A 26908-nucleotide genomic window follows, 5' to 3' on the forward strand; every position below is an offset into this window, starting at 1 on the left:
TGGTTTGTGTTTGTATTTAAATGAACAGCTGTTACAATTTCACTGTGTGGTTTTTGGGTTCTTCATGCATGCGTAACCAAATGTCACTGCCTCTAGAAATGGGGCCAGTACAGGATAGGAAAGTATTAGATTACATGTGCAGCCTGGCAGTGAAATCCTTTGCAAAATGTGTAATGCTTCAAGCATCAGAAGCACTAGGGAAGGCAGAGCGGTGTTTATATTGTAGCGTATTTGAGTGCCTTTAGCGGGCACAAAACCGCACAAGATTTGGTAGGTCTTGCTATACCAGACAAGCTGCAGAGCATGACATTGCAAATATTCAGCACTGCTGCCATCACATTCTGCGCAGGCAAAATTTACAAAAGTTACTTTGCAAAGATTCTGGTTTGAAGCAGTAAAGAGAAGTTTTGACACAGTTGTCTGCGCTTTTATTCTGTACTACGCCTGTTCGCTTATAGATTGCAGCTTGTCTATCATCATCATCAGCCTTATTCTTATCTCCACTGCAGGACGAAGGCCTCTCTCGGCGATCTCCAATTATCCCTGTCCTGCACAAGCTGATTCCAACTTGCGCCTGCAAATTTCCCAATTTCATTACCTGCCTAATTTTCTGCCATCCTCAACTGTGCTCCCCTTCCTTTGGCACCCATTTTGTAACTGTAATTACATTGTCGAGTTGAACATCTTAAATTTGCACAGTGGGCATTGAGGTACGCCATAGTGGAGGGATCAAGGTTAATTCTGACCACCTGGGGTTCTTCAATGTGCACCCAAAGCGTGGTATACGAGCATGTTTGCATTCTGCCCCCATCAAAATGCAGCCACTGCGGCCAGGAATCAAATGCGCGGACTTGTGCTCGGCAGCAGAATACCATAGCCACATGAGCCACTGCAACAGATAGGCCATAGAGTTTCTCACTATAGTGAGCAAACTCTATGACATAGGCATCAGTTTCACTTGACTTGGAGGTAGAAGAGCCATTTGCTATGTGGGGTGGCTAGCTCCAACGTGTGCGCAAGGACTTGCACTAGGTTTTGTGTGTCTACATGCGCTTTGCGGCCACATGAGCAGTCGTAAAATCTGCTTTAAATTTACGTAGGCAGCTTATTGGAGCTGCGCGATATTCTTGAACCATGGAGCAGCGCTGCTACTACTCTGTGCACAATGATGCCACTTTTAGTCTACCTTAGGTACATTGGCACCACCTTTTAAGTGTACAGGGACCTTATACATTATGTGTAATTTAAAGCTAAGCTTTCTAGGAGAACTCTCGAACTTTGCTGACCGTGGCTGCCGCTGTCTTGCCAAATAATTCGCGCAAAAAGAATACAAGAAATTAATGCCTGAAGATGGGATTGAATCCGTCTTGCTGCACAACAGCCCAACACTCTAACCATTAGGCCACAATCTTTTTTTTTTTTTTTTTTTTGTACTTACTGTGTCAAGTGCAACGCTGTAAGCAACAACCCCACAAGCACTAGCCAACACACTATGCTTTGATGGCCTGAAAAAGACTTAAATTGCACGAAGTGTACACCTTGCAAGACAGAAAGCTACAAGCATTTTTGTACCTAAAAGAGTGGCAACAACAGGCAACCGATCAAGAGGTAGTACCAGTCCAGCTGAAAATTTTCTAGGTCGTACATGTCCTTGTTTGTTAGGGACGTTCTACAAAGGACTGAAGAAAGTTTTTATTTTGAATCGGCATACCATCTGATATTTGATTGCATCCTATGAAGGCGACACGCCATTTGATATGTTTTTCCTAATTGACTACATAGTTTCCGGAAGACACGCATGATGGAATGTAGTGCTGAGCCCATTACTTCTTCGAAATTTCAGTTTAATCCAATAATTGTTCATTAAGTCACAGCCACACGCATACTTCTCTAGTGCCAACACCAATTAGCTCTTTCAGACTATTTCTATGCGAGTCACGTTGCACACCGCGTGCACAAGAGATCACGTTTGTACAAGAGCACATGTGTGCGTATCAGTTTCCATTTGGCCACAGATGCTGAAATGAAATGGGCAAATAACAGTCAACCTAACCACTGTCTTTCATGTCGCACTTCTCTCTGCATATCCCTTTCCTCACCATTCCTCCCTAAATAAATAAAAATGTCACCTTCGTCAACGTCTCACAGTATGTATTCGCATGAACTGCTGTCAGCATCTTTGCATAGCTTGTGAACGATGTGATCCATAACACTGCATGACATTGAAGTTATCACATTGTGGTGCACAAACAAACATTACGTGAGATTGAATGTTGCAGCTGTATGCACTGCGTTCAGTTTTATAGCATTTAAATAACTGCTTCACGCAGATTCAAATTTGAGCATTGGATATGTACAAGTTTTTTTATAACTATCAAAATTCACTGTTAAAACTTTTCCTTCTCTGTTTTCGGACACCAGCACCAAATATGTGGCCACAATTTTTGCAGTTCTATACTAAGTGTTAGCTACATAAAAAGTATATTCCTGCAAAGTGTCGTGCATGTGTTAACGTCTACTTTTCAGTGCAAAATGCATGAAATCTACATTCTGCAGATTGAAACTATGTTAGAATGGTAGCTACTTTCTTGCTAAAACCTAATGTGGGCATGCAGAACTATTAACTGGATTGCTGAAGGAAATTTCTCGTACTGGGATTTCATAGATTTCCCATGGATATACAGAATATTATAATATTAATTGGCCATACAATGGATAGAAAGGTTACCTGAGAAGATCATTTTCGTAGTCAGTCTCCATCGAGATGAAACTGCTCTGGCCAGAAATGAAATTTGCAAACTTGGCCTCATTAGAACGTAACAACCAGAGGGAGGATTGTACCTGTACTTCCTGGCTCAGTAATGTAGCGGTTAAGTAGCTTTTGCCTCATATATTTCATCCATATTTAATGTTCCTACATTGTGCACCCACCTTAACATCATTAGGCGATATAAACTACAACAATTTCCTGCTTTAATCGCATTATGCTGCTGTGAATTCGGAGAACGTAAATGCCAGTACCAAGGTGTCAGTAAGAAGGAAAAAAAAAAAAAAAAAAAACTGCGGAAAAATGACGAGACGAGTACACAGGGCTGGCGCAAGCTGATCAGCGTATCAAACACGCTGTTCAAAGAACGTACGTACGAAGACTGCGTACTTTTGCCCTGTTCAATGCAAGATTGTATGCACCTGAACTAAACATCAACAATACAGTTTATTGGCACTGTAATACTCATAAATGCCCAACCAAGAACTAGTATGAAATTCCAAGTGAAAGTTTAACCAAACGACACTAGAATTCGATCCATGCCACGCAGTTATGGTACTCATCAGCGATCAAAATACACGGCTACAAAGCAAAATAAAGTTTATTCATGACATACGTACACCGTGATAACGGCTTGTCATTCAGCTATCCTACGACTTGAATACGTGACAGTCAGTAGCCTTTCCTTCCTCGGAACCTTTGTCTGTTGTCTAACTGGAAAAAACATGTGAGAAGAGGTATTAAAAAAAAAAAAAAAGCAGGCAATAAGCCACCCATAAGTGCAGTCCCTAAATGTCAAGGTAGCCCTTCGCTTTTATCAATAGCAAAAGCGAAGCTCACCATCGAGCGCTTGCATTCAAAGAAGAGAGTTTTCAAATTGTGACACTCCATCGGAATCGACGGATGGTTTGCGCGCAAGCATTCCTTTGGCGTCAATTTTTCCTGTTAAACAAAACAACAAAACAGCGACACATTTTAAAATTTGAATGAAAGTATTTGCAGCAAATCTACAACCCAGCCACAAGTTGATTTGAAGCGTAAGCTTGCCTTTCGAACACAGTCTGTAGCAAGTAAGCAGCGCTTCAGATCGTCCCGAACTCCTTCACACGATTTGTGCGGTGCTAGTGCACTGTCTTCCTCCGTGTATAACGGCATTTTCTTTACATTCGTGGGTACTTAGATCATTACAATAGTTCGCACATGTAGCGGCGGCTGCTCACAACCAAAACTTGCATATGCGACCGCTAATGGCTTTGACAAGTCTCTGGCTTCTCGTTATAACGGAATCCGGAGCGTAATCCACAGTCATCATCAGTTTATGCTTCCGGCTTTCGTTTGTGCACATGTGCCTTGCCAGCAAGCCGCATGCGTGAAGTTGGCAATGCGCACTTGAGTACCGAGAGCTTACTGATGCTGAATTGTAACAATGGCCAGCATTAATGGAAAGAGCCCTTCTACGAATAACGAAACCATCTTCGTGTGTTGCTTTGATGGCTGCTCTGCAAGTTTTCCGAACGGGAAGAAACTAAAATGGCACATGCGGGTACACGACGGTGATGTGAGTGTCTGACATATTTTGCCAAGAAAGAATGTGTCATATCATTGGCGAAGTTTTTGTATGGTGCAAGCTTTTGTTAGAACTTTTGCATAGAACGTGAAAGACTGTCATATAAATTTAACTGAAAGTCTTGTGTAGCTTTTTTTGAGTTCAGCGTGCGACCTCGATTGTTCGCGTTGTGTAGTAGCATTTGCCTCACAGAGTGTGATGCTGAAACGCAGGTGCTGTGGTAGGAGTATGAAATTGCCATATGTATGATTAAAAAGAAGGCTAGGTTCTGACTGGTGTTGTAAAAGTCGCGGGGCCCTTTTTTGTTGTTGGGTGTGTTTTTCGTTGCGACGATAGATTCGATTTTATACAAGTACTGCTCCAGGAGGGCACATGTAACCGGCAAACGGAGGCCTCAGGAGAGCACCTGAGATTATAATAACGTTGTGTCTAAAGGTACGTCGGACGTACTTGCTTTGCTTCCGTTTCGCTAGCTCGGCGGCTCCCGCCTACTGATTTTTGCACATGTTTTTGCAGAAGAACGTCTATTTAACTCAAAGTTTACCATTAAAAAATGCTTTTGAAAAGTTACGGAGAGCAGCATACGAAAAGCTTGGCACGAGCGAAGATGCTGCTCCCGGTCTCTGCTACGGCTCCTACTGCTCCCCCGTGAAAATCAGTGATGTTATATTTTTAAGGTAAAGCGCCGTAAGGCGCAAGCAAAGTATGATCCGGCATTACTGACTCTGCACGAGCGCCGCAAGCGCGAGAAAGTTTGTACTGCTCCCCCGGGAAAATCGGTGATGTTATTTTGAAGGTAAAGCGCCGTCAGCCGCGAGAAAGGTGTAATCGGCATGTCTGACTCGGCACGAGCGCTGCAGGCGCGAGAAAGTCTGTCCGACGTACACCCAGCAACGAAAAAAGCGCCCCGTGACTTCAACACCAGTCAGAACCTTGCCGCAGAAGTCTTGCTATACTTCGCAAGAGCACGTGAGCTTATAATGAAGAGGCAGCGGCACAGGACCTTCAGGGCAACCAATGGGCAGCTGGCAAAGTGATCGTCAGTTTAGTGTCCGGAGAGCAGGGACCGTATTCTGAAACGGGGGGGATCCACTTTGGCGATAGTATCGCCTCGGCTACAATATTGCCGGCGTGCGCTGATTGGCTGGTTGAGCAAAATTGAATGACGTCGTGCTCAACCAGCCAATCAGCTCATCAAATTTTGCTGAAAGAGCCAATTAGCACGTGCCATTGGCCAAGGCGATAGTATCGTCGAAGTGGATCGTTTCAAAATACAGCCCCAGTAATCACGCGAGATGTGCTTACATCTCATCACGTGACTTCAGCGCACAATGTGCACTTGGGGCAAAGCTTTTTCACACACCTTCATGACAGCCGTGACGTGTGAGCATGCAACGAACCTGAGCTCCTCAGCTTCTGAATACGCAAAGATAGTTCATAGCCTATATATGTAAGGGCACTCGGGGATCGAACAGTTATTCAGGTTGCTCCTGGTAGTTTAAGATGCCAATGCACGGAACAGGAGACTTAAAGCTAACATTTTTGTGCTTGGTGACCTACAATGTCAACAACTAAACCTTTGATGCTGTTGCTTCCCTCCTCTGTAATAGAATCCAAGTTCTTGGTATCTTGCTTCATGCTTAGGTGTGGTTGTGGTGGCTAGGCTAATCTGTTGCCCAGGGAGGCTGGGGTATGTGATTTAATCTTAAACTATGGGAAAGCTGGAGTATTATGCCTGATATTTCATCGTGCCTAAATGGTGTTCAACTTTTTTTTCCATTGATTTTATTATGCAGCGGCCCTTTGAGTGCACATATGCAGGCTGCAACAAGAAGTACACACGGCAGTTTCACCTTACACGGCACATGAAGAAGTCACATGAAAGCAATAAGGATCAAGTAAAATCTTTCAAGTGAGTATGCAAAACAGATCCTCCTTTTTGAAAGGTGCAAAGTCATAATGTGTATTATTTTCTGCACAGATGTGTACACGGCAACTGTGACAAGGTGTTCTCTTGTGAAAATGCATTATATAAGCACATGAAGTATTCTCATGAGAAGCGGAAGTTCCAGGTGAGTATTAAGAGCTAAGCCTTTTGTTGTTGTCTGATCACACTTTCCATAACCTGTTGGAAAGGGTTTCTGCAAAATGAAATTCTAATGATTTTTCTTTTATTATTCTTTTGTACTGTTAGTGTGAACATTGTCCAAAGGCATTTGTGAAACATCAACACCTTAAAGTCCACAGCTTCGAACACACTAAGGTGTTGCCCTATCCGTGAGTATAAATATCTCTTTGTATCGCTGTTACCTTTCTTCCAAGCATGCAGCACGGGCGGCAATTGGAGAGCTAATTATTATGCAGGAGTGCTGTGTGTAAAATATTCTTATTATATTTATGTACATCTTTATATATTTTTTAAGGTTCTTTTGATTTCTATAAATGTTCGCTAACAACTCTTGTCTTTCTTCCGCATCACTGCGCACTAGCAAAAGTGCCGAACAGTCCTAAACTACACCGAGTATTTCAGTGACTATCTGATTATTAAAAATGTGATTCGAGGCACAATTATTTTTTTGGCTGTCCAAGATTCACATGTGTAAGGCATCAGAATTCATTAATAAGTGCCAATATTACCAATAAATAATTTCATGAATTAATAGCCCTACGTGATGACATTAAGAGGGACATTGTAATTGCAGAATTGCAGTCAGCCAGCACAGAAAGCAAATCATTTGCTGGAAACTCTGTGCACCGCTCTTTAGAAATACGGACTCAAATTGCACAGCAAAGTACAGTGGCTATGGTGTTCTGCTGCTTAGTGCAAGGTTGCGGGTTCATTTCCAAGCCACACTCCCATAAGGGTGAAATGAAGAAATGCTTATGTGCCGTGCTTTGGATGTGAGTTAAATAACTCCTGATGGTGAAAATTATTCTGCAGCCCCACACTATGGCATCTCTCATAGCCCACGAGATGCTTTGAGGCACTAAACCCCATAATTTAATTTGTGATTTTTCTGCTCTGCAAATTGATGTATACATATATGCCCAATGTGCACAATGCCACGAAAGGAGATAGGTAGTTGTGACTGGTTGTACACTAATTCCAAGGTGTTCACAACCTGTTTGTAAATAAGAAATGGAAAATAAAAGGAGACCAGCAGGAAGGGAATGGAAAGGCTAATCGTGTGTCAATCGTCGATGGGTGTACACAGGTTATTGCCCTAAGAATGAGAGGACGCCTTAAATATAAATTAAGATGTGCGGAGATGCAGTAAAATTGGACAGGGGGCCATCTGGTATTCAAGATTTGTAGAGATCTCAAGTCACATTGTGGACACCACAAAAAAGTTTGTAGGCCACTCTTCTCGATATTTTGCAGAGAGCACACTACCAGGAAGCAGTGGATCATGCTCCATGTAGATACAGTAAAATAAATCTACTCTGGTATACACTCCGAGAAACAATGAGTGAAATTGCCAACACAGTGTGGGAACAATTTTTTCATAGAGTTTATTGCAGGTGTGGCCAGAAAAAAGAACCACAGATGAGTTCATTGTATTGTTCAAAAGCCACAGAAAAGCACAGGAGTTACAGACCTTAATGCCATTGGCTGCCTTATGACTGCTTGTTCTCCTGACTAGGTGGCACTGGTTTAGTTTCTGAAAATGGCAGCTGGGCACTGGAGTGGTGCTAAATTGTCAAGCACAATAGGTCCTAGTCACACCTCTGTACATAGCGGCTTTTTCACAACATCCCTCAGCATCCCGGATATTGGAATAAAGGTTAAACTTTTAATTTGAATACTGCACACGCTTATAATGTAGTTGACAGTGACTGCCTGTGAGTAGCCAGCCAAGTTGCAACTGTACCTGGGGATGAGCTAATAAAAAATCTGTACAAGCTCAACCCACAAAACCACACCTGCCCTTTTTGCCTTGATACTTTGAAACAGTTACCTAGAGTAGAGAAGCGGATATAGAAAGAAGTTTGGCTGTGCCTTGACATCACAGAAACGGGCAAGCACAATTTTCTGGCACATCCATAGAAGTTCTCCAAGTTAGACAACGGTATACTTGCTGCTGCATTCTTAGGTTGTCACAGACTGCAGACTTAAAAAGAGCCCACAAGCCATAATTTTGTAGCATGTGGAACATTTCCTTGCCTTCATCGGTGAATAATTACAGCCGATTTTTCTACGACAGTATTATGTAACAAGTAGCTCACTTTTTGGAAGCTGCAGTAAAGGCATTAATAACCTTGCGTAATACAATTCACTATTCACAGCTGCCCAGAGCCAGGATGTGACAAGGCTTTTTTGCTGCCAAGCAAGCTCAGAGCTCATCAAAATACACATAAAGGTGAGCGGAAAGCCATGCACATGGTCACAGATGTCTTTACAGAGCTCAAAATGTTCACATTGTTGCTTTTTTTGACGTTGATGCCACACTCATTTGAAAAAAGTCTGCTTGGCCGCTGAAGCGTTAACCGTACTACTTACTAACGAACACCCCCCTTTTTTTCCCCATGAATTTGCCCAGAAGTACGGGGGTATGTTTATTTATGCACGGTAAAGTTTTGAGGGAATTTTTTTATACAGCACCACTAAGTCTAACGTATGTGGCCACCACTGAGCCTAGGTAGTGCTAAGGAACATGCAGCATCCGCAGTCAGCCATCATCATCATCCAAAATTAAAATCGGGCACTGCTTGTGGGGTAGAGTTGCTGGTGCAATCATTATGTGTGTGTGTGTGTGTCGGCGGGGGGGGGGGGGCATGTAAATTTGTAGCAACCAATTAGGGGAGTGCACTCATTGTGCGAGCAAATACGGTTATTTTTACGACTTTTCAAGCAGAAGGTATATGACCATTCCACGTGGTTGTGCTGAAGAAAACACAAGTTAGCTTTATTATTTGCTCCATACTGTAGCCAAAACTTGAAAAGCCATCCTGACATATCAAGATGATATGTCAGGATGGCCATTTCCCATGAGCACTTTATATATTCTTTGTCTAAAAATGAAAGAGAATAAGCACTGAAGGCTATGCCACCAATACATTAGCTGTTACTGAAATGCACACTTTAAAGTTCCAAGAACTGCAGTGCCTAGAAAGCATTTTCCTGTTAATGCAGCTTAAATAAGTTTTTAAAAAAAGATAACCAGAACATTGGAATCCAATTTTGATTTGTATTCTAGGTTACCCATGCGATGTGGAAGGTTGTGAAGCAGTGTTTGCTAAGTGGACTCTTCTCCAGAAACACAGAAAAATGGATCACCAGAAGCGTAAGTTTTTCAAATAGTTAACCTTAAATTTTTACGTTTGTGTTATAATAGATCTAATAGATACTTGCAAAGCACATAGTAGCAGCATCTGATGAGGCTATTATGAATAAGTGGTGCAGAAGGCTGCACCAGTGCAACAGCAAGTGACGACAGGCTGCAGGAGCATTGGAAGTACATAGCTCTTCTGGCGAATGTCAAGGCAGTTTCTTCGAGGTGGCGAGCTGAGAGACTGCACATGCATTGTGAATGAGTTCAAAGGGCTGGGGCAGCATGGAGAGCAGATAGCTATGGTGTGAAGACGAGAAGGTGTCACTGCTGGTGGGCCAGTCTTACCATACTGTAGCCATGTGATAATATACTAACAAAATGGGGACCAGCATGCGTGTTGCCAGCCACGAAGGCACTGCTAACTGCTATGACTTTTTTGGGGCTTTGACCAGTGATGCTACTCAACTTCGTACGAGTGCATGTTGTGACAGTGCCAAGTGCAAGTGTGGATATACGCTGGTGGTCGCCAAGAAAGAACAAGCTCTTCGAGAGGGGACTGAGAGGGCTCGCAGTGTGGCACATACTAAGTGCGGGGTATCAGAAAGTGGTCAGAGCAGGAAAAGCACACATAGAGGGATTTGCCTGGAATACTGGTCCTGTGATGTTGGCACAGGGGAATACTCCAGGGATCTGACGGCGAAGATAATTAGGTGTGGTTAGGAGCTCCTTAAGAAGGCTGAGCAGTTGATGGAGATTGCACCGTGTTATATCCTCACTGCTGTATGGGTGTGCTGAAAACCCTGATGGGGCCATAACATGGCCGTCCGACTATTCTCAGTTTATCATTGTACCTGAGAGTAGAGGGGCCAATATGGTTATACACACAAGAAAACTGGGCTTTCAGTACATATTGTAACTCAAAATTTCAATTTGAAATCGCTGCCTCTAAACTCCTCCCATTGACAGCGACCACATTTGTGGCATGGGCTATGTGACGTCAGGAAATGAGGGGTCACCGCTGTGTCGTCTGCGTTGAAGCACTTGAAGTCCACATGAGACGTTTTACTGCACACACTCTGGCATCCAACGGTGCATCAAGGGTGTCGCTGTTGGATTGTGCCAGCAATTAGTTCACTTGTGTGATAAAAAGTAGTAGCAAACCGTAAAAATGCACATGTGAAAATAAAACAATGCGTGGCAGCCATGAGTCCATGACATACTTCCAGCTCCTGCAGTCACTCCTAGTGTTTGCAGGATCCAAAAGCCCTTGTTAACGTACCTTATAATTATAATGTGCATATTGAGCATTTCTGTGTCCATCTTAGATGTGTTGAGTCGTTCGTCCTTATCATTTGCTTCGTGCTATATGCCGCTGCAACGAAATTAATAGAACACCGACTATCCCAATCTCCCATCCTTCATTCAATGTACCTTAGTTGGAAAAACATCCTCTCGGAGTCATAGCTACCATTCACAGTGCAGAGTAACACCAGTGATGTGCGAAAAATGCAATGCAATGTGTCATTGTCGTATTCATGTAAACATGGTGGTTCGGCTCGAGGTGGCGTTTGGGACCAAGAATCCATCAAGCCCATTGATGAGTATGTCTGGTAGTAGGCATGAAGGAAAAAGGGTTTAATTTATATTGCAGTGGAACCTCATTGATACGATCTTCGTGGGAACCAGAAAATAAAACGTATCATACAAAAATCGTATCATCCCAAGCAAGCCCTAAAACATAAGAAAACAGGCTTACTTGGCGACAAACTCGCTAGCAAAGCTTCCTGTGGCGTCAAGTAATACTGCTCCGCATAACACACGTGTTATGCGGAGCGCATCACACCATGCGAACCGCAGCCAACACACTTTTATTGAGCAACGTTAAAACAGCTCGCCAGTTCTCGCTGAACTTTCTTGTTTTCAAAGTCCGTAAACAAGTTATTTTTAAAGATTACAAGTTCCTTGACATAGCTACAGAGGTCACGGCACCACGAGGCTACGAATTCCGAAACAAAGGAACACCACACAACGAGCGATACGACTGGCGGACGAGGGCAGGCGCTTCATTCAGCCATGTGACCGCATAAAGAGCTCGCCTGAAAATTCAGCCAAAACAAGCGCGAGCAAAAGCTGACATGAGCAGACGATACTACGAGTGCGAAAATAGCGGTCGGGCGGGTCCACATGACACCAGTTGCCCACGCCACGTCCGGTCTGGAGGCGCACGCTAGGGGACCATACGCGCTCTCCCTTCCTTCTTTAAAGAGCGAGCGCAAGCCTCCAGACCGGCCGTGCTTGCGCGTGATCAGCGAAGTGGGCAGCTCTCATTGGTCTGCTTCGCTCGCAGCTCGTTTGCCGCTGCGGCGCGCGGCAATTTAAATCGGTCCGGGACCGATTCCTCCCATGGCACGAAAAACCTGCTTCGCGATAGCTATTGTGGCGCACGTTTTTCCGCTAGTGTCATCGGCCCTTAACACGTTGTTCGTGGGTCGTTGAAATGTAATTTTATCTAGTACACTTGAATACTATAAAGCTACGAGTTTCAGAAATACCAGTTTGCAGTCGTATCATTCAATTTAAGGTGAAAACGCGATCGTATCAACCGCATGAAAATACATTGCTCCTACGTTGGCTGGGAAACAAAACAAAAAAAGAACTTATCATCCCGAAAAACGTATTACGCAGAATCGTGTCAACGAGGTTTCACCGTATTTACACTGGCCCTTGGTACAGAAGCCCACTCCATCAGGAGCATATTAAACGTCTGAGTTCACATCAGGACACATCAGAACCACTCCACTGCACCACAGGTGTCCACTTTAATACCGTCGTCTTCCCTAGAAGACTGGACTAGGGAATTTGATGACTGTTGCTCAGCCAATCACAATCGTTGAATCGGTCGCAATATCCCTCTCAGAACGCCGCACCGTCCCGCCAGATCCGCCCTCTATGTTGCACCCTTGCCCCCACATTCTTGAATCTGCATGGCTATCTGGGAAACCGAGCTCTGTGCTGTCCTCATGGTCTTGATCGACATTGGCCCTTTTCATCAATTAGTGGGCACTGCGTGATGGTCCGCTCGTCAGGGTCAGGATTAGAGTCCTCTTCACGTTAATTAGTGTATCCACAGATGGCGGTGTTTGTGGTCGTCTCGACGCGAGCTCCTTTGTTAACGCGTCGCAGTCTATGACACGCGCGGTCGCTGTCGGTGCGCGCGCTTATGAATGGACCACCTCGTGGGAAATGTCCAAGGAACGTGCTTTTCCAGGTTGAAATGTAACAATGGCTACTAAAAGGGCAGCAGAACTTTGTTCTTTCAAGGCCAGCAGGCACTGAATACTATATTACCTGTGCAGGGGCTTGCTTGTGTTAAGCGAAAAGGAAGCACATATTGTATTTTTATATATGAATAATATTAAAGGGTCCATGAAACACTTTTCTAACTAATCCATAGAATGACATCACTATTACGTTGCCTCACGAATCTCCTGCTGCAAACATTTTTTGAATCCTTCAAGCACAAGTGAAGTTACACGTAGTTATCACACCGATCAGTGGCTTTCAGTCTCCTTTCATTTCCTCTTTCCAAGGGAGTAATGTTCTACCCGAAGGTTGTACGTGAGATGGCTCGTGGCAGCACCTGCTGGCAGCCATGGCATCTACGCTATGCTTTTCATCTTGGAAGCCATGCACAGCAGATGCAGCAACGCGAAACTGTCGTGTTTAGACCGGCAAAACAAAAATGAAATAGTTTTTCTGTCTTTTTGAGGTCACAGACATGTATATAAATATATATATATAATATATATATATATATATATATATATATATATATATATATATAATATATATTTAATTTATTTAACTAAAATGGACAGTACAGTGGAATCTCGTTGATGCAATTCTGCATAATATGTTTTTCGGGATAATAAATGTTTTTTTTTCCCCGGCTAGCATCTCATAGGAACTGCATATTTTCATACGGGTATTGTGATCGCATTTTCACCTTGAATTAGATAATATGGCTGGAGAAGTTGTCTCCTACTAGTATTTCTAAAGCTCATAGCTTTATATTCCAGTGTACTAGCTTAAATAACATTCCGACGACCCACAAACAACCTGTTAAGCCCCAGCTACACTGGAGGAAAAACGCACGCGGTCTGCTGGTGGCAGTAAAACACTGCTGCGGCAGTGCGGCCACACCAACTGGCGGTGCGCCGCTGCTCAATTTAGTGAAAAAAACTGTGGCTTCTTTTTTTAAGTTCCAGAAGAACTTTTTTGCGGACATTGAAAAGAAATTCAGCGCAAACTGCCAGCTATTTCAACCTTGATGAAGAAAAGTACGTCAGCTGCAGTTTGTGTGGCGGCAAGGGATACTACTTCGCCTAACTGTGTTATGCAGAGCAGTGTCATTCGGTGTCACACTAACCTTTGCTATTGCGTTTGCTGCCGAGCATACCTATTATCATACTTTTTGGAGCTTGATTTGGATAATGCGATTTTCGGATTATACATATTATTTCCCGGTTCCCGTGAAGATTGTATCAACGAGATTCCACTGTAATTGTGCTACTGAGAATGTTCTCGCGATCACGAAATTAGCCAATAGCTGTTGTGGATCCAGCTGCTTGTGATGACGCTACTTTTGTTTTGTGTCATTTGTTTTATGACATCTGCATTCATTCTTACCTTTTACGAAAGAGCTAAAATCCAGGGACAAATTGGGTCTAACCCAATTTTTATAAAACTTGCTTGTTATGCAAAAGCTGCAAATTGTCGGGTTTTACCCAAGAACGAAGGACCCTAATTTTATGGCAGCTCAGTAGTGGGAGCCAGGTTTGCAATGTACATTTGCTTTATGTTGAAGGCTCTAGCCACGTGGGGAGCGTGGTTTTACTGTGTTTCATTGCATCGCTGTTCTCTGTGTTGCGATTATCTATAACTTTTGTTGCAGTCATATGAAGTTGTCCTGTATTTTTTTGTGTGCAGAGTTTCCATGTCCCACATGTGGCCGGATGTTCTTCACCAAGTGGAACCTCACCACTCATGCAGAGACGCACAGCACTGGCCGCGAGAGCTTCTGCTGCCCTCACGAGGGCTGCAGCCGTTTCTACTTCCAGGAGAAGAACCTCCGGCACCACATTTCCAGCGCGCACGAAAACAAGCGGTACTCCTGCGATGTTCCAGGGTGCACGAGGACATTTTTTGCCAAGGTGAGCCGGCTTTGGTGAAGTTGCTCCCACAGCTCTTGTGCTTTTCATAGCGCAAAGCGTGAAACAAATGCATCACGCAAAGCATCAAAGGAGTACTACTGACACAATATTTTCAAATGCTCTTTTTTTTTTTTTGCTTTAAGTGAAAGTCAGGCAACTCTAAACTACCAGAAAAAATGCTCTCAAGCCTGACAGTGACGTAAATCACTTAATATGATAGCTTTTCTACAGCCAGTATTGATTTTGTTTCGTCTGTGTTGGGACGTCATCGTGGAGTATGTGGTCACATGGGAGCAGGACATTGTGACTGTCACACACCCTCTGAACGAGGCGCCAACGCCGGGCCAAATTACAAAGTCGACTTATCAGCTTCCGAAAATAACCCTATGAAAGCAAGGACAATTAAAAGGGGCCCACTGGTGTGCCAGCAAACGCCGGTGGTGGACCAAGTCAGAGCCCAGAGTTGTCAAAGCACAACAAAACATGCTCTTTAAATAAGGCAGTTATGTACACACTTCGGCTAGGCACAACACAATGCAATTCAGATGGGTGTTAAAAAAACTCTTGAAAATAATTAACGACAAGCACTAAGAGCCCAACACGTGCTAGTCCTGAGCCGGACGATCTCGGCGTAGCTCGATGCAAATCTCGAAGAAAGAACTTCGTGTGGAAATGCAGACGCTCGATGAACTCGTCGGTTAGCTTGCCGGGGAATCCCCTTCTTCCGCAGACGGTCAGTCTTCACGTCACATCTCTTCACCGGCGCGGTCTGATCCCCCTGCTGATTCCCGCACGGTGCTTTTATTGCCTTCGCCGGCGCTTCTCGAACCTTCTGACGGAGTCGTGATCCCATAGCATGAAGAAAGCCTGGGAATATTCTAGACATTTCTTGCGTTTTCGACCGCGGCCACCGAAGTCTTCGAGGAGGGTACTGACTCATCCATGAACAAAGCCTGGGAATCTTCTAGACATTCTCGCGTTTTTGCCGAAGTCTTCGTGAAGGGTGGTGACTCATCCGTTGGCGCACGCTCGGGCTGTCGCCCTCCTCTCTCTCTGCTCGCCAGGTGAGAGGATGTTACGGCACGCGCACTATCTCTCTCGTTACCGTAGCCTTCGCGTATCTTGTCGAAGCTTCTAGTCTCCGTTGATCGCGTCAGCTGTCTGTGGCGTATCTCCCTCTGTCGAAGCTGCTGTGGGGCTGGCTTGCTTCTTCGCTGGCTTGAGCGACGCGCGTTTAATTGTGTGCACTTTTGTGACAGCGGCGTTTTGACATTCGCTCCGGGTTCTTTCGTGGTTCGCTATGCTGTTAATCGGCCCTTACAACGAATAGCAGCACACGAGGCAACCAAGCGAGCTGGAGAGAGAGTCCAAACGTCACAATGTCCTGCTCTCATGTGACCACATACTGTGTCGTGTTGTCACAACACAGTATCCTCCTGGGAAATGAAACCGAAACTGGCTGTAGAAAAACTGTTGTATTAAATCATTTATGTCACTCTGAGGCTTGTCACTATCTTTTCTAAGGTTTTCAGGTAAATAGTCGACGATGTCATGTCAGTACCCCTTAAAATGCAACTCCTGGGATTTTTCGATGTCCACTGACCTTAATAAATGTTTGAATATACATTCTCTTTTCCACTCTGATTATCTGTGCTAAACGATATGATTGTAAGTCATTCAGTTTTCCTGAAAATTAATTTTAATGTTTGGTTGTGTGTTCCCGACTCGTGCCCACAAATGTATGACATTTTACTGGCAACCCTGTGTTAGTGACATCAGAGACTACAGCGCCGCTTCACCCAGAAATGGCGAAGCTGGCTCCTTTTTCTACGAGACAACGGCCAACAATCATCGTGACAACCAGCGCTTCTCTTAGTCTTGCTGCAGCACAATGTATTGACCATGGGCACGTCAGCTGCCTTGTATAGTGGTGGCGGGTCAAAAAAGCAAACAGCGATCCTTCAGCGCTAAAATGTCGCTGAAATTGCCGTTGTCTAGTTTGAAAGAGCTAGACAGCGGTGTAATCCCCCTTCGCGGTGCTCCCATTCCTTCTTCGATCCCGTGCTCTGTGAAGTCTACGGCTGAGTGGGGCGTGCCCACAATGCTCTGCCTATTGAACGTCACCGTAGCGCGCACTTCAAATTGGATTTTGGATGTTCACGTGTGCCACTATTTCTGATTTTGGCACCTACGACAAGCCAAACACCCAACGTGGTTTTCCTCAGTGAGCTCGGCGAGTGGGCTCGTGGCATCACCCCATGTCGGCCGCAGTATCTATGCTACATAGCAGACGCAGCAATATGCAACTGTAGTGCGTATGCACAGTGTTTGCTATGTGCGTATGCACAGTGTTTGCTATGTGCGTAACTACGCTTCAGTGCACGCTACAGCTCATGTGCTCCAGTCTGGCCGTGCTACGTGGTGCAAACTGGCTTTGTCCTGCACAAGCTTGACCGATGTATAGTAGCCACATCCAACTTGAGCATTTCTCTCAATAGCTCCATACAAAGCGATGTCTGACAAGGCTTCTATCTAGGAGCAGCCAGGAGTGAGCGCACGCTGGAAGCGTATGCATGGTCTGACTTTAAGTATCGCATGGTTCGAGGCTAGTTGTGTTCAGAACTAATCGAAATTAGCGAGACCCAACAGCTACAACACCGATAAATAGTGTAGCCAAAGTTTAATTCCTACGCGAGTGGTTGCGCCCAAGTGTGAGCAGACGATAGTCGACTTCTTCCAGGAATAGGTAATTCTTATGTGAATTCGAAACACAGATTTTCGCTCACGTCAGCCTGTTTAGTAAACTGCATCAATAAATACACGCAGGAACAGTAGCAACAATCACACTGGTCCAAACACCTTTATTGACATTAGCTATCAGCCTACAGCAGCTGTCTGAGGGCTTCTTGCATATGACAACATATGCAAGCTGCTGGCAGATTCGAAGCGGGTGAGGAGAAGGCCTCATTTGAAAAGAGAGCGTTTGAGAAAACAGAAACTTTGTGCTCTTCTTGTGAGCTCCATGCGCCGCCACGCACAATTGCAAAATTTGGCTGAGATGTTTACAGCAGCGTATGCTATCTGCGAACTGTGTTTTTTCGCCAAGCCCAAGGGGTGGCTCAGGATTGCTTTAAAGCTGTCTTCTACAATATTTGGTACACAGGCGCTTTCCGCTTTGGAATGAAGACAATGGATCAAACAAGAGATTTTTTAACCTTGTGACACAGGACAAAGAAAGGAGGCACGCGCCAAAGCGCTGTTCAAAGTTCTGCTGTTTGACAAGGTGTACCAACCAGCCCAAGTGAACATGCTGTTAAGACAATGGGCGTCCACCCGCTGCTGCAGCTTAGTCATTGCCTACCTTCATGGTTACAGCATTCTGCTGCTGGAGCACAAGGTTGTGGGCTCGGTACCCTGCAAAGGCAGCTGCGTTCAAGTGGTGATGGGATGCAGAAATGCTTATGTACTTTTATTTAGGCGCATATTAAAGAACACTCGCCTCGGTAGCTTAGTGGCTATGGCTTAGCGCTGCTGAGCTTGAGGTCGCGAGTTTGATCCGGGTTGCAGCAGCCGCATTTTGACAGGGCGAAATGCAAAAACGCTCGTGTACTTAAATTTAGGTGCAGGTAATTAAAGTTAATTTAGAGTCCCCTTGATGGTGTGCCTAATAATCAGATCGTAATAGATAATAAGAAAACAATTTTTTTTTTTCTATTTTAATGGGTTAGAGAGCCCCAAGGGGTCAAAATTTTATAAGCGATAACTCTCCACTGCGGCTTCTCTTGTAGCCCCTTGTTGCTTCAGGGCTTCAAGTCCGAGCAGTCAACACTAGCCACATTCTAAGTCAAGTGAGCATAGACAAAGGCTTTTAAGATTAACTTTGTCCAGCTGAATTTGTCCAGACAAATTTTGCAGCTTTTGATAAGACAAATTTTCAATGTTTCTTCATGTTTGTCTCCACGCTAACTTACCTTGCTCAGCACTAAAAGAAGACATTTCAATATTGGCACAATATTTAAGAATAAGAAACAAACGTGGACACATCAGGGCACACTGTAACGATGTGCTCTCTACTTGGCTAGTCATTTCTGTCAGCACAGTCTGTGAACATGTGCGCTCTTTTAGATATGAAAAGCTTTGCTGCAGTAAAATGAAAGTAATCTTGCAGATCTTATGAGCACTTATCAGATTATGAGCACTTAAGAGAGACTTGGAAAACAGAGGCAGGCACATGTACACCACGACCTGCTGTATAAGAACAGCTTGGCTATAAAGATAAGTCACTTGAAACATCCCATCTAATAAACTCAAGAGGAGCTGTATAAATAGCCTGTTTTTTCACTGAACTGCTTCTTGACCTCTGAAGTAGAGGGTAGGAGCAGTTTTTGGTAAGGTGTAACATCACCTGTGTTGGCTTTGGTGGTAGTGTCCTTGCAAAAGACATCCGCTGACCACTGCAAGATGTCAAATTTCCACGAAAACTGCAATTGAGGGGGCCCACATAACTATGGCTCTGCTTGCTGACTTCGTCCCCTTTTTTTCAGATGGTTGTTCCGCTTCTAAAGCTCAAATATCAGCCCGAACTATCATTGCATAAACAGCATTTAATAGCTGGAAACTCTTGATAACATTCGTATTTCGCATTTTTCATCAGCATGTCTTTCTCTCTTTTTAACACTTATATTTTATTCTTTATGTTTGAGAAAGGAGAACAGAAAAATTAGTGGAGAGAATTATAAGTGCAGTTTTTTGAGAACTTTAGATTATGACTCTGAGATATGTAGGCAGCTTTGCAAAGTGTGCCCTTTTTATTGAAGAGTTTCGCAAAGCAGTTTTCTGGTTTTACTTAGAGCAGAGTGCATCACTTGCACTCTTGCTTTTCACTTTATTATGCTAGTTCTACTAGGCTGTATGAAAAAAGTACAACTATACAAATGTGCATTGTACGATATTATTAGACCAGACTGATATGTTGCACTATAACATTGGATTTAGTATTAATCAGCAGAAGTGTTTTTGTAATCAACTAAATTTTTTAACTCCAGCATCTGCAGCTTTGCCTTCTGATCCTGTCTACAAAAAATTTAAGAAGTCAGGGGTTCTAAATGGTGAGGCTTGCATTGCTCAGAATCTGGTGAGCCTGCTGCAAAAATCTTTAAATCTTTCTAACCTCGATGAAGATTGTCATTCTGTATTCATGCAGAAGTCAAAACGCTACTTCAACAGAGATTGGGGTGCCTCACCAGCACAATTGTTTCATAATAACTAAAGGGTTTAATCAGTCTAGACTTGGATTATCCTTTCAGAAACCTTGCAACATTTGTTTTGTGCCAAGGGAAGCAATTTGTCTCTCGCACATAGAATAGCGATGTAAGATGATGCACAGTTCTGAAATTCAAGATGCCCTTCGTGAATAAAGTGATTTAAATGGAAGTATATGGAAAGTAGTCACTGTGGTTTAATGGCACAGCACATCAGTTCCTGAGTAAGCAAATAGTTTGTTAGCAATCTCTGTTGACGTCTGCTTGAATACATCAGATAAGGCCATAACCTATCGTGCAATGCCACCCACTCTTGAGTCAAATAACTGAACAGAGAGGGTGCCACTGTCCCACAAATAGCACAGAAAAAGCTGCTTGAAGAGGTAGCATCAGTTTTTTCTGTAGGAAAATTTAAAATTTGGCCAAACTTCATTTTATCTTGTTGTGAAGTGTGAAGTGTTAACCTTTTAAATTACTACTAGCTAAATACAATTTGCCACCTATAAATGGCACAATGTTTCATCATTGGAGCATGGAACCAGTGTTTAGACAACGGGATTTGCAGCAGAGCGATGAACTGAGCTAGTGGGTAGACGCAGAACGAAATGGATACGAAGTAGTAGCACGTTTTCATGTCCGTTTGTCTTTTTCTTCTTAGTCTGTGTTCATTTTGCCGCCATTAGTTTGTGCCGTTCGTAGCACAAGGACAGTGAAGGGGATTTGTTTTCGTTTGGTTAAATACATTGTTTTAAAAAGTGCTAAATATCAGGGCCAACCTTCGAGGAAAGTAGTCACTGTGCTTTAATGGCACAGCACATCAATTCCTAAGCAAGCAAATAGTTTTAGCAATCGCTGTTGATGTCTGCTTGAATACACCAGAATGAAGGTGTGATTCTGAAGCCACTCCCCATTGGTTGCCTTGCAATGTGAATCATTGGGCCAGAGATAAGCAATAAAAGTGCAATTTTAATTCGCACAAAATTTATGTTGGTACAGTGCACCGACAATTTCAAACTTTTAAGCTTTTATATAACGCTCCATTGAAGTTTCCTAAGATGTAACAGGAAGCTGTTTAGTTCAGTTGAGGTTATACAAAATGGGTAGGTGTCATGTAGAAAAGTCTAGCCTCCTATACATGGCAATCCAAAAGTAACAAAAAGTAAAAATTATACAATTAAAGAAGTATAGGCATGGTGCAATTTCTACGGTAATTTTCAGAGATATGGGGAATTGTTTTTTTTTTTTTTTTTTTTAATAGTGAAAATTTTTATTGCCTGAATAGCTCTATTTGTCGCCGACAGGTAGCACTGTGTGCCACTGTACAAGTTATTGACACAACTGAAGTGGCACATGTTGGGGATGAATGTAACTGTTCTTGTTGCAGTGAAATGTGTTTTTATTAAAAAGAAAGAATCGCCTCTTTCTGGGCATTCTTGTTTAAACTGCATTGTGCTATTATCCATGCACTTTGATTGCATTCCTACTTTTTCTGTGACTTTTGGATTACCTTGTATATTTCCTTTGTTAAATACCTACCTAGTTTCTCATTACCTTGTTCTTGTTTCTAGCAATCATTGAAGAAGCACAAAGCAAGCCATGACCCAAATAAACCTCTGCCTCAAAAGGTATGTATGCGTCCTCAAAATTTTTTAATGCATGGTTTGATTTCTGGGTGTACAAGTGGGCAAACTGAATGGTAGCAGGGTGAGCAGGATTGCACACAAACATGAGACAAAGCTGTACGTCAAAATAAACTCGAAATATTTCTGGTATGACAAGCTACGATAAAACCCTACCTGTTTTACAACTTGTACACCATGCCCTACATTACGTGGTCATGCAGCTTCACACATGCTGTATTTACTCGCGCAGTGATTGCACTCGCATAATAAATCCCCCCCCCCCCCCCCCCAACTTTGCTCATCAAAATTAGCTTTTTTTTTTTTTTTTTTCCCTCTCGTAATAAATTGCACCCAAAATTTTGGTCTCGTGCAGTCCCGTGAATGAACAGGCATGCTTTAGTTTCCCCAATTTACTCGCTCCAGCTGATGATGATAGCGCATGTGACCAACAGCCATCTCTCGTCAAAAATATCAATGCTCTCCGCTGCGGTGCCAGTGTGACACCCAATCAAAACTGATGTGTAGACAGTTGTGCAGCTAGAAGCGAGTTATCCAGTGAGTGAAATGTTATAACTATCTGTTGTCTCTGTTTGTTATCGCTGTTATCTGTAATGTTATCTCTGTTTTTAAAGCGAAGCTTTCTTTGCAAACCCCCTCTGGCCTGATCATGGTTGTTGCTGTCTTGTCAAATAGGCTCGCACAGAAAATATAGTTACACCTCCAATGGTGGTATTGAACCTTGAATCTCCCAGCACTACAGCCCACTGCTCCAACCATTAGACTACAATTGCAGGCATACTTCTCTCATGCTGGCGCTGACTTGCTCTTTGAAACGCGCATGCTCTCGTGCGGGAACTTTGTGGTGTCTGAACGTTTAGATGATGCAGTCTGTGTTGACGACGTGTTGTTTCTCCGCCGCCTTGGCTGACGGTTGTGGGGTGCATTCGTTACCGAAGTCCGCTGCACATGCGTTATTGAGATGTGCTTTTTTGTCTTGCCGAAGCACCACAGCTTCACTTACAGTGATTCACACAGTGCATGTGATCTGTATGATTTTTTTTAAGTACATATACTGCTCGAGGTGAGGAGAAGGAAAAGTATAAAATGCTGCACAGTTGTCCTGCCATACTCGAAAACTTCTATCAAGAGCATGTAACTTGGCACAGCCAGAATTTTTAACAGCGAAGCTGTTTAAGCCAGCCGTAATTTGTGGTTCGTATCAAGAAACTATCATCATCAGCAATGAAGAAAGAAATAAAAGAAAGTAAACTTTCTTGTTAACCAACAAGATTGGGTACCCAGGGTCCCAATGCGAGCGTCGTAACCATAAGTCTATGCAGCCACGCTTGCAGAACATGCATTTATGCAAACCATATGATTGCATTCGAGCGTCGCCATCTTCGTCCACAGCTGGCGGGTGCGCACACGCTCCTGCCAATGCTCTGCGAGGTGAAAAAGAGGTTTTGCGCGCCATGCTCGGGAGAGAGATAAAGAAAATGAGAGCGAGAGAGGGAGAATGAGAGAGAGAGACGCATTCATGGAGCGGGTCTGCTGGAACGCGTTGTCGGCATTGCAATGCGGTGGAACGCGATGTCGGTGTTGCAAGCTGCGCTATGCAACATGCAGTGACGGCCATAAGTCCGAGAGAGAGAGACATGCATTCACAGTGCGGGTCTGCTGGAACGCATTGTCGGCATTGCAACCCGGTGTCGGTGTTGCAAGCTGCGCTATGTAACGCACAGTGACGGTCGTAAGTCCGAGACGCACGAAAAGAAATTATCATCATCATGAGTAATAAGATGAAAAGTTTGCGTGCACTTCCGGAAAATGCTGGGCTACTATTGCCCAGCTTCGAGGTTTCAAGCGTTGTGTGGCCGAGTGCAAGGTTAAGCATTTTTTTTTTATTATTTTTATTTTTACTGCATGCCACATATATCTGAAGCACATATGCATACAGCATGCCAAGAATTTTGGCATATGGCAGGTAGATTTTCACCCTGAACTCCCCTCGCCTTCTTTCTGTCTACATCACTGGCTGTAAGCTAGTCTTAAAGTCATTATGACTATTAGAAGCACAGCAGCCTAAACCTGCTTTGCTGCTTTTAAGTCTGTTGTGTAGCTTGTACGGGTATTTTTTTTCTTGGTAACTGCATGCAGTAACAGGCGCACAATGAGTAGGCTTACAGTAGGTGGCAAGGGCGTTGAGGCAGTGTGTGCATGCTGTTCTAAAAAAAAAAGGGGGGGGGGACTTCTCTCTGCAAGTTTTCTTGCAGTTCATGGAACTGTACAATGACAGCTTTTCACCTAAGCAACCACCCAGACCATTTCCAGTTAAATAATATGACCTTGAATAACTGTTATGAAATATTAGAGGGCATCATTAAATTTCCTCTAAAAGAAAAGAGTGTCACCCAACCCGTTACAAAAGTATGTTCTTTTTAATTGCAGAAGCCCAACAAGACCACAGTGACGTGCCGCAGAAAAAACTTCCCCAGCAAGAGTGCAGCAGCCATCTTGTCAGGGCATACTCCACCAGCTGAAAGTGAGCAGAGACTTCTGTCACCATGCGTCACAGCGGCTGACGAAGTGGAATTGGAGCAAGGGCAGGAAGACAAAGAGAGCACTTTGGAGTTGCAAAAACCTGCATCCAGCCTTGGTGTATTAAGAACATGCTTAGAGCCAACCTCCAGCACGAACAAAGACGCTGATGCAATGTCACCCCCAGAGGATTGCACTCAGCATGGCCACATGTTTCCATCGCCTGCTGACAGCCTAGCCGACGGACTAGAACAACCATCTGCGCAAAGAGACTCGTTGGAGGTGGCAGTGCTGCATGCAGTGCCAGAATATGCTCATCTCGCAGGCGAACAGCATAGATCACAATTGTCCAACCAAGAATTGTGTATGCACATCAAGGAAACACTGCCGGTGATTGGTACATGTGATGAGGGCTCAGCTCGTGGAGGTCTCGTTGATGGTGGACTGAATTCCGAGTGCAGTGAAATCGCGAGCGAATTCCAAGGCAGGCATGAAAATAGTTTTATAGTGTCTGCAGTAACAGCACAGCGTGTAACCGTTTAACATATGAGAATGTGAAAGATGCTTGGAACTGGAATGTTACATGCACAGCTAGCAGTTTTGCAGTTTTTATTGTTTTTTTTAAAGACACCATCCCAGTGCTTAGATCAGGGCAGTAACATTTGTACATAGTACCTGTGTCATGGTGCAATAACTTTCTTTTAGCAACATACGTTTCACTGCTAACTCTCCCAAGAGTTGTCTTGCATACTATAAATATGCTTAGTGTCTGTGCCATCGTCATCATGCCAAAATGAGGCTTGGTTTGATGTTATTGGAAACGCTTCTGCAAGTTTTCCTGCCTGGTCAGTTTTTAACAGGTAGCAGCAGCTTTCGTAAGTTAACAGCATGTTATGCAAATACCTAGCTGTAGAGTCTTACATGTAAAGTGACCCCCCGCGGTGGCTCAGTTAGCTAAGGCATTGCACTGCTGAGCACGAGGTCGTGGGATCGAATCCCAGCTGCGGCGGCTGCATTTCAATGGAGGCGAAATGCAAGAACGCCAGTGTGCTTGCGTTGTAGTGCACGTTAAAGAACCCCAGGTGGTCAAAATTAATGCGGAGCCCTCCACTACGGCGTGCCTCATAATCAGAACTGGTTTTGGCACGTAAAACCCCAAAAAGAAGAAAGAAGTACATGTAACGTGACAAGAGCCTGTTAGACCAATGATCACCTGTAATATGCCTTGAACATTTGTCTTTCCCCTTCAGACATAGTTTTAGTTTGAAGATATGCCACCACCTTTCAGAGAATTTCTCTTTATTTCCATCTTAAAATTAATTGAACTATTGTATGTTTTGCTTCTAAAGGATGGTTTCAAAGGCTTGTCTAGTACACTGAAAAACGAAAAAAATTGAGACTTATTCTTGATTGCTGTAACTTATTCTTGATTGCTATAAAGACCCAAATTTGCAGTCATACGCGTTTGAACAGCAAATGATTTGCTACTAATACTATCAAACAAGCAAGTTGTCTGCCATTTGACTAACGTGAGTGCTTTATAGCCAGAAAATGAATAAGCACTAAACAAATCTGCCATTTTAGTAATTTTTCAAATAGGTATGGCTAGCAAGGCCACAAATGCAACTAGTTGGTGACATTCAGTGGTAAAGTGCACTGCTTATGGCACTGAGGGATGTGAACACACATTTCAACGTAAGGAAAGCATAGACGAAATGAAGAGCAAAGAAGTGTTTTTATAGTTAAAAACTGTTTCTAAAAACAGTCACAACTGTTAAAACGAGCTAGCTTGTGCTTCGTTTCATCCGTGTCTCTTTTACGTTCAATTGCTCTTGTGTGTCGCTCAGTGCAATAAGCAGTGCACTTTACCCTGTAGGGATGGCTCATTAGCCTGCGTTGCAGAAGGGTGTTGATCAAATGAAGCACCATAACAGTTAAAGTTTTCAATTAGTCTAGTTCATTTTGCAGCCTAATGTTTAGAGAGCAAGCATAGAAAGATTGAGCAAGAAATTAACAACAAAATTATCGGTGTTTACAAACATGAAATTGCAGAAAATTGGGTTGTTGAGAAATTCTATTTTAACACTGCACAGACGCACTCGCTGGCAGTTCAAAAATTGTTGGCAACATTTGAATGAAGCAGGAAACATTTTTTTAGCGGCACATTTCTGAATGTTTTAGTGTTAATGCCAAATAGAAAAAGCCTTTTTCATATAAAAAATATACTAATTCCATAGGTGGTGACATATCTTATGGCAAAGGACAAATGTGTAAAACTAAGTGAACATGTGTTTTGTTTTCTCTAATGCTGTTATGGAATGTATGGTGATAACTTAATGTTGGCTCTGTTGCTGCCTCAAACTGCAGTGCTTATTGTTGATAGCATAAGAGGAAAGAAAGTGTAAAATATAATAAAATCCAATGGTATTGCTTTGTTACTTTCTTCAATATGCTTGCTGCAGTGCCTAGTTGTGCAGTTTATTAATTAACCCTGAACATCAGGTCCTTGTAGTTCACATTCTCCAGCAATACAGCAGACTCCTTTATAAGTGCCCTCTGCTTAGCTTCCTGTACATTTAGTGAACTTCTGGTAATTGGAACTTTTGATAAGATCAACAGATTTCTCAAGTCCCTTGACAGTCATACTAAAAGTCCACCACATTATGT

The 26908-nt window shown here is 43.4% G+C and overlaps 1 protein-coding gene and 1 long non-coding RNA gene across 2 annotated transcripts; one reads left to right on the top strand and one right to left on the bottom strand.

Moving 5' to 3' along the window:
- Positions 1-3350: 3350 nt before the first annotated feature.
- On the bottom strand, positions 3351-3711 carry LOC125944676 (uncharacterized). The gene is made up of 2 exons (XR_007466351.1): positions 3608-3711; positions 3351-3477 (listed from the first exon to the last, which is right to left on the bottom strand). It is a non-coding gene; the product is annotated as an uncharacterized LOC125944676 (long non-coding RNA).
- Positions 3712-4099: 388 nt separating this feature from the next.
- Positions 4100-26679, top strand: LOC119449752 (transcription factor IIIA). The gene is made up of 9 exons (XM_037713004.2): positions 4100-4325; positions 6131-6246; positions 6316-6406; positions 6529-6611; positions 8622-8695; positions 9533-9619; positions 14597-14820; positions 21650-21706; positions 24152-26679. The coding sequence occupies exons 1-9, from the start codon at positions 4194-4196 to the stop codon at positions 24782-24784; spliced, it is 1497 nt and encodes a 498-aa protein (XP_037568932.1). The 5' UTR covers positions 4100-4193; the 3' UTR covers positions 24785-26679.
- Positions 26680-26908: the final 229 nt, after the last annotated feature.

This window comes from Dermacentor silvarum, chromosome 4 (assembly GCF_013339745.2).
Source record: "Dermacentor silvarum isolate Dsil-2018 chromosome 4, BIME_Dsil_1.4, whole genome shotgun sequence".
In the NCBI taxonomy this organism is placed as follows: Eukaryota; Metazoa; Arthropoda; class Arachnida; order Ixodida; family Ixodidae; genus Dermacentor; species Dermacentor silvarum.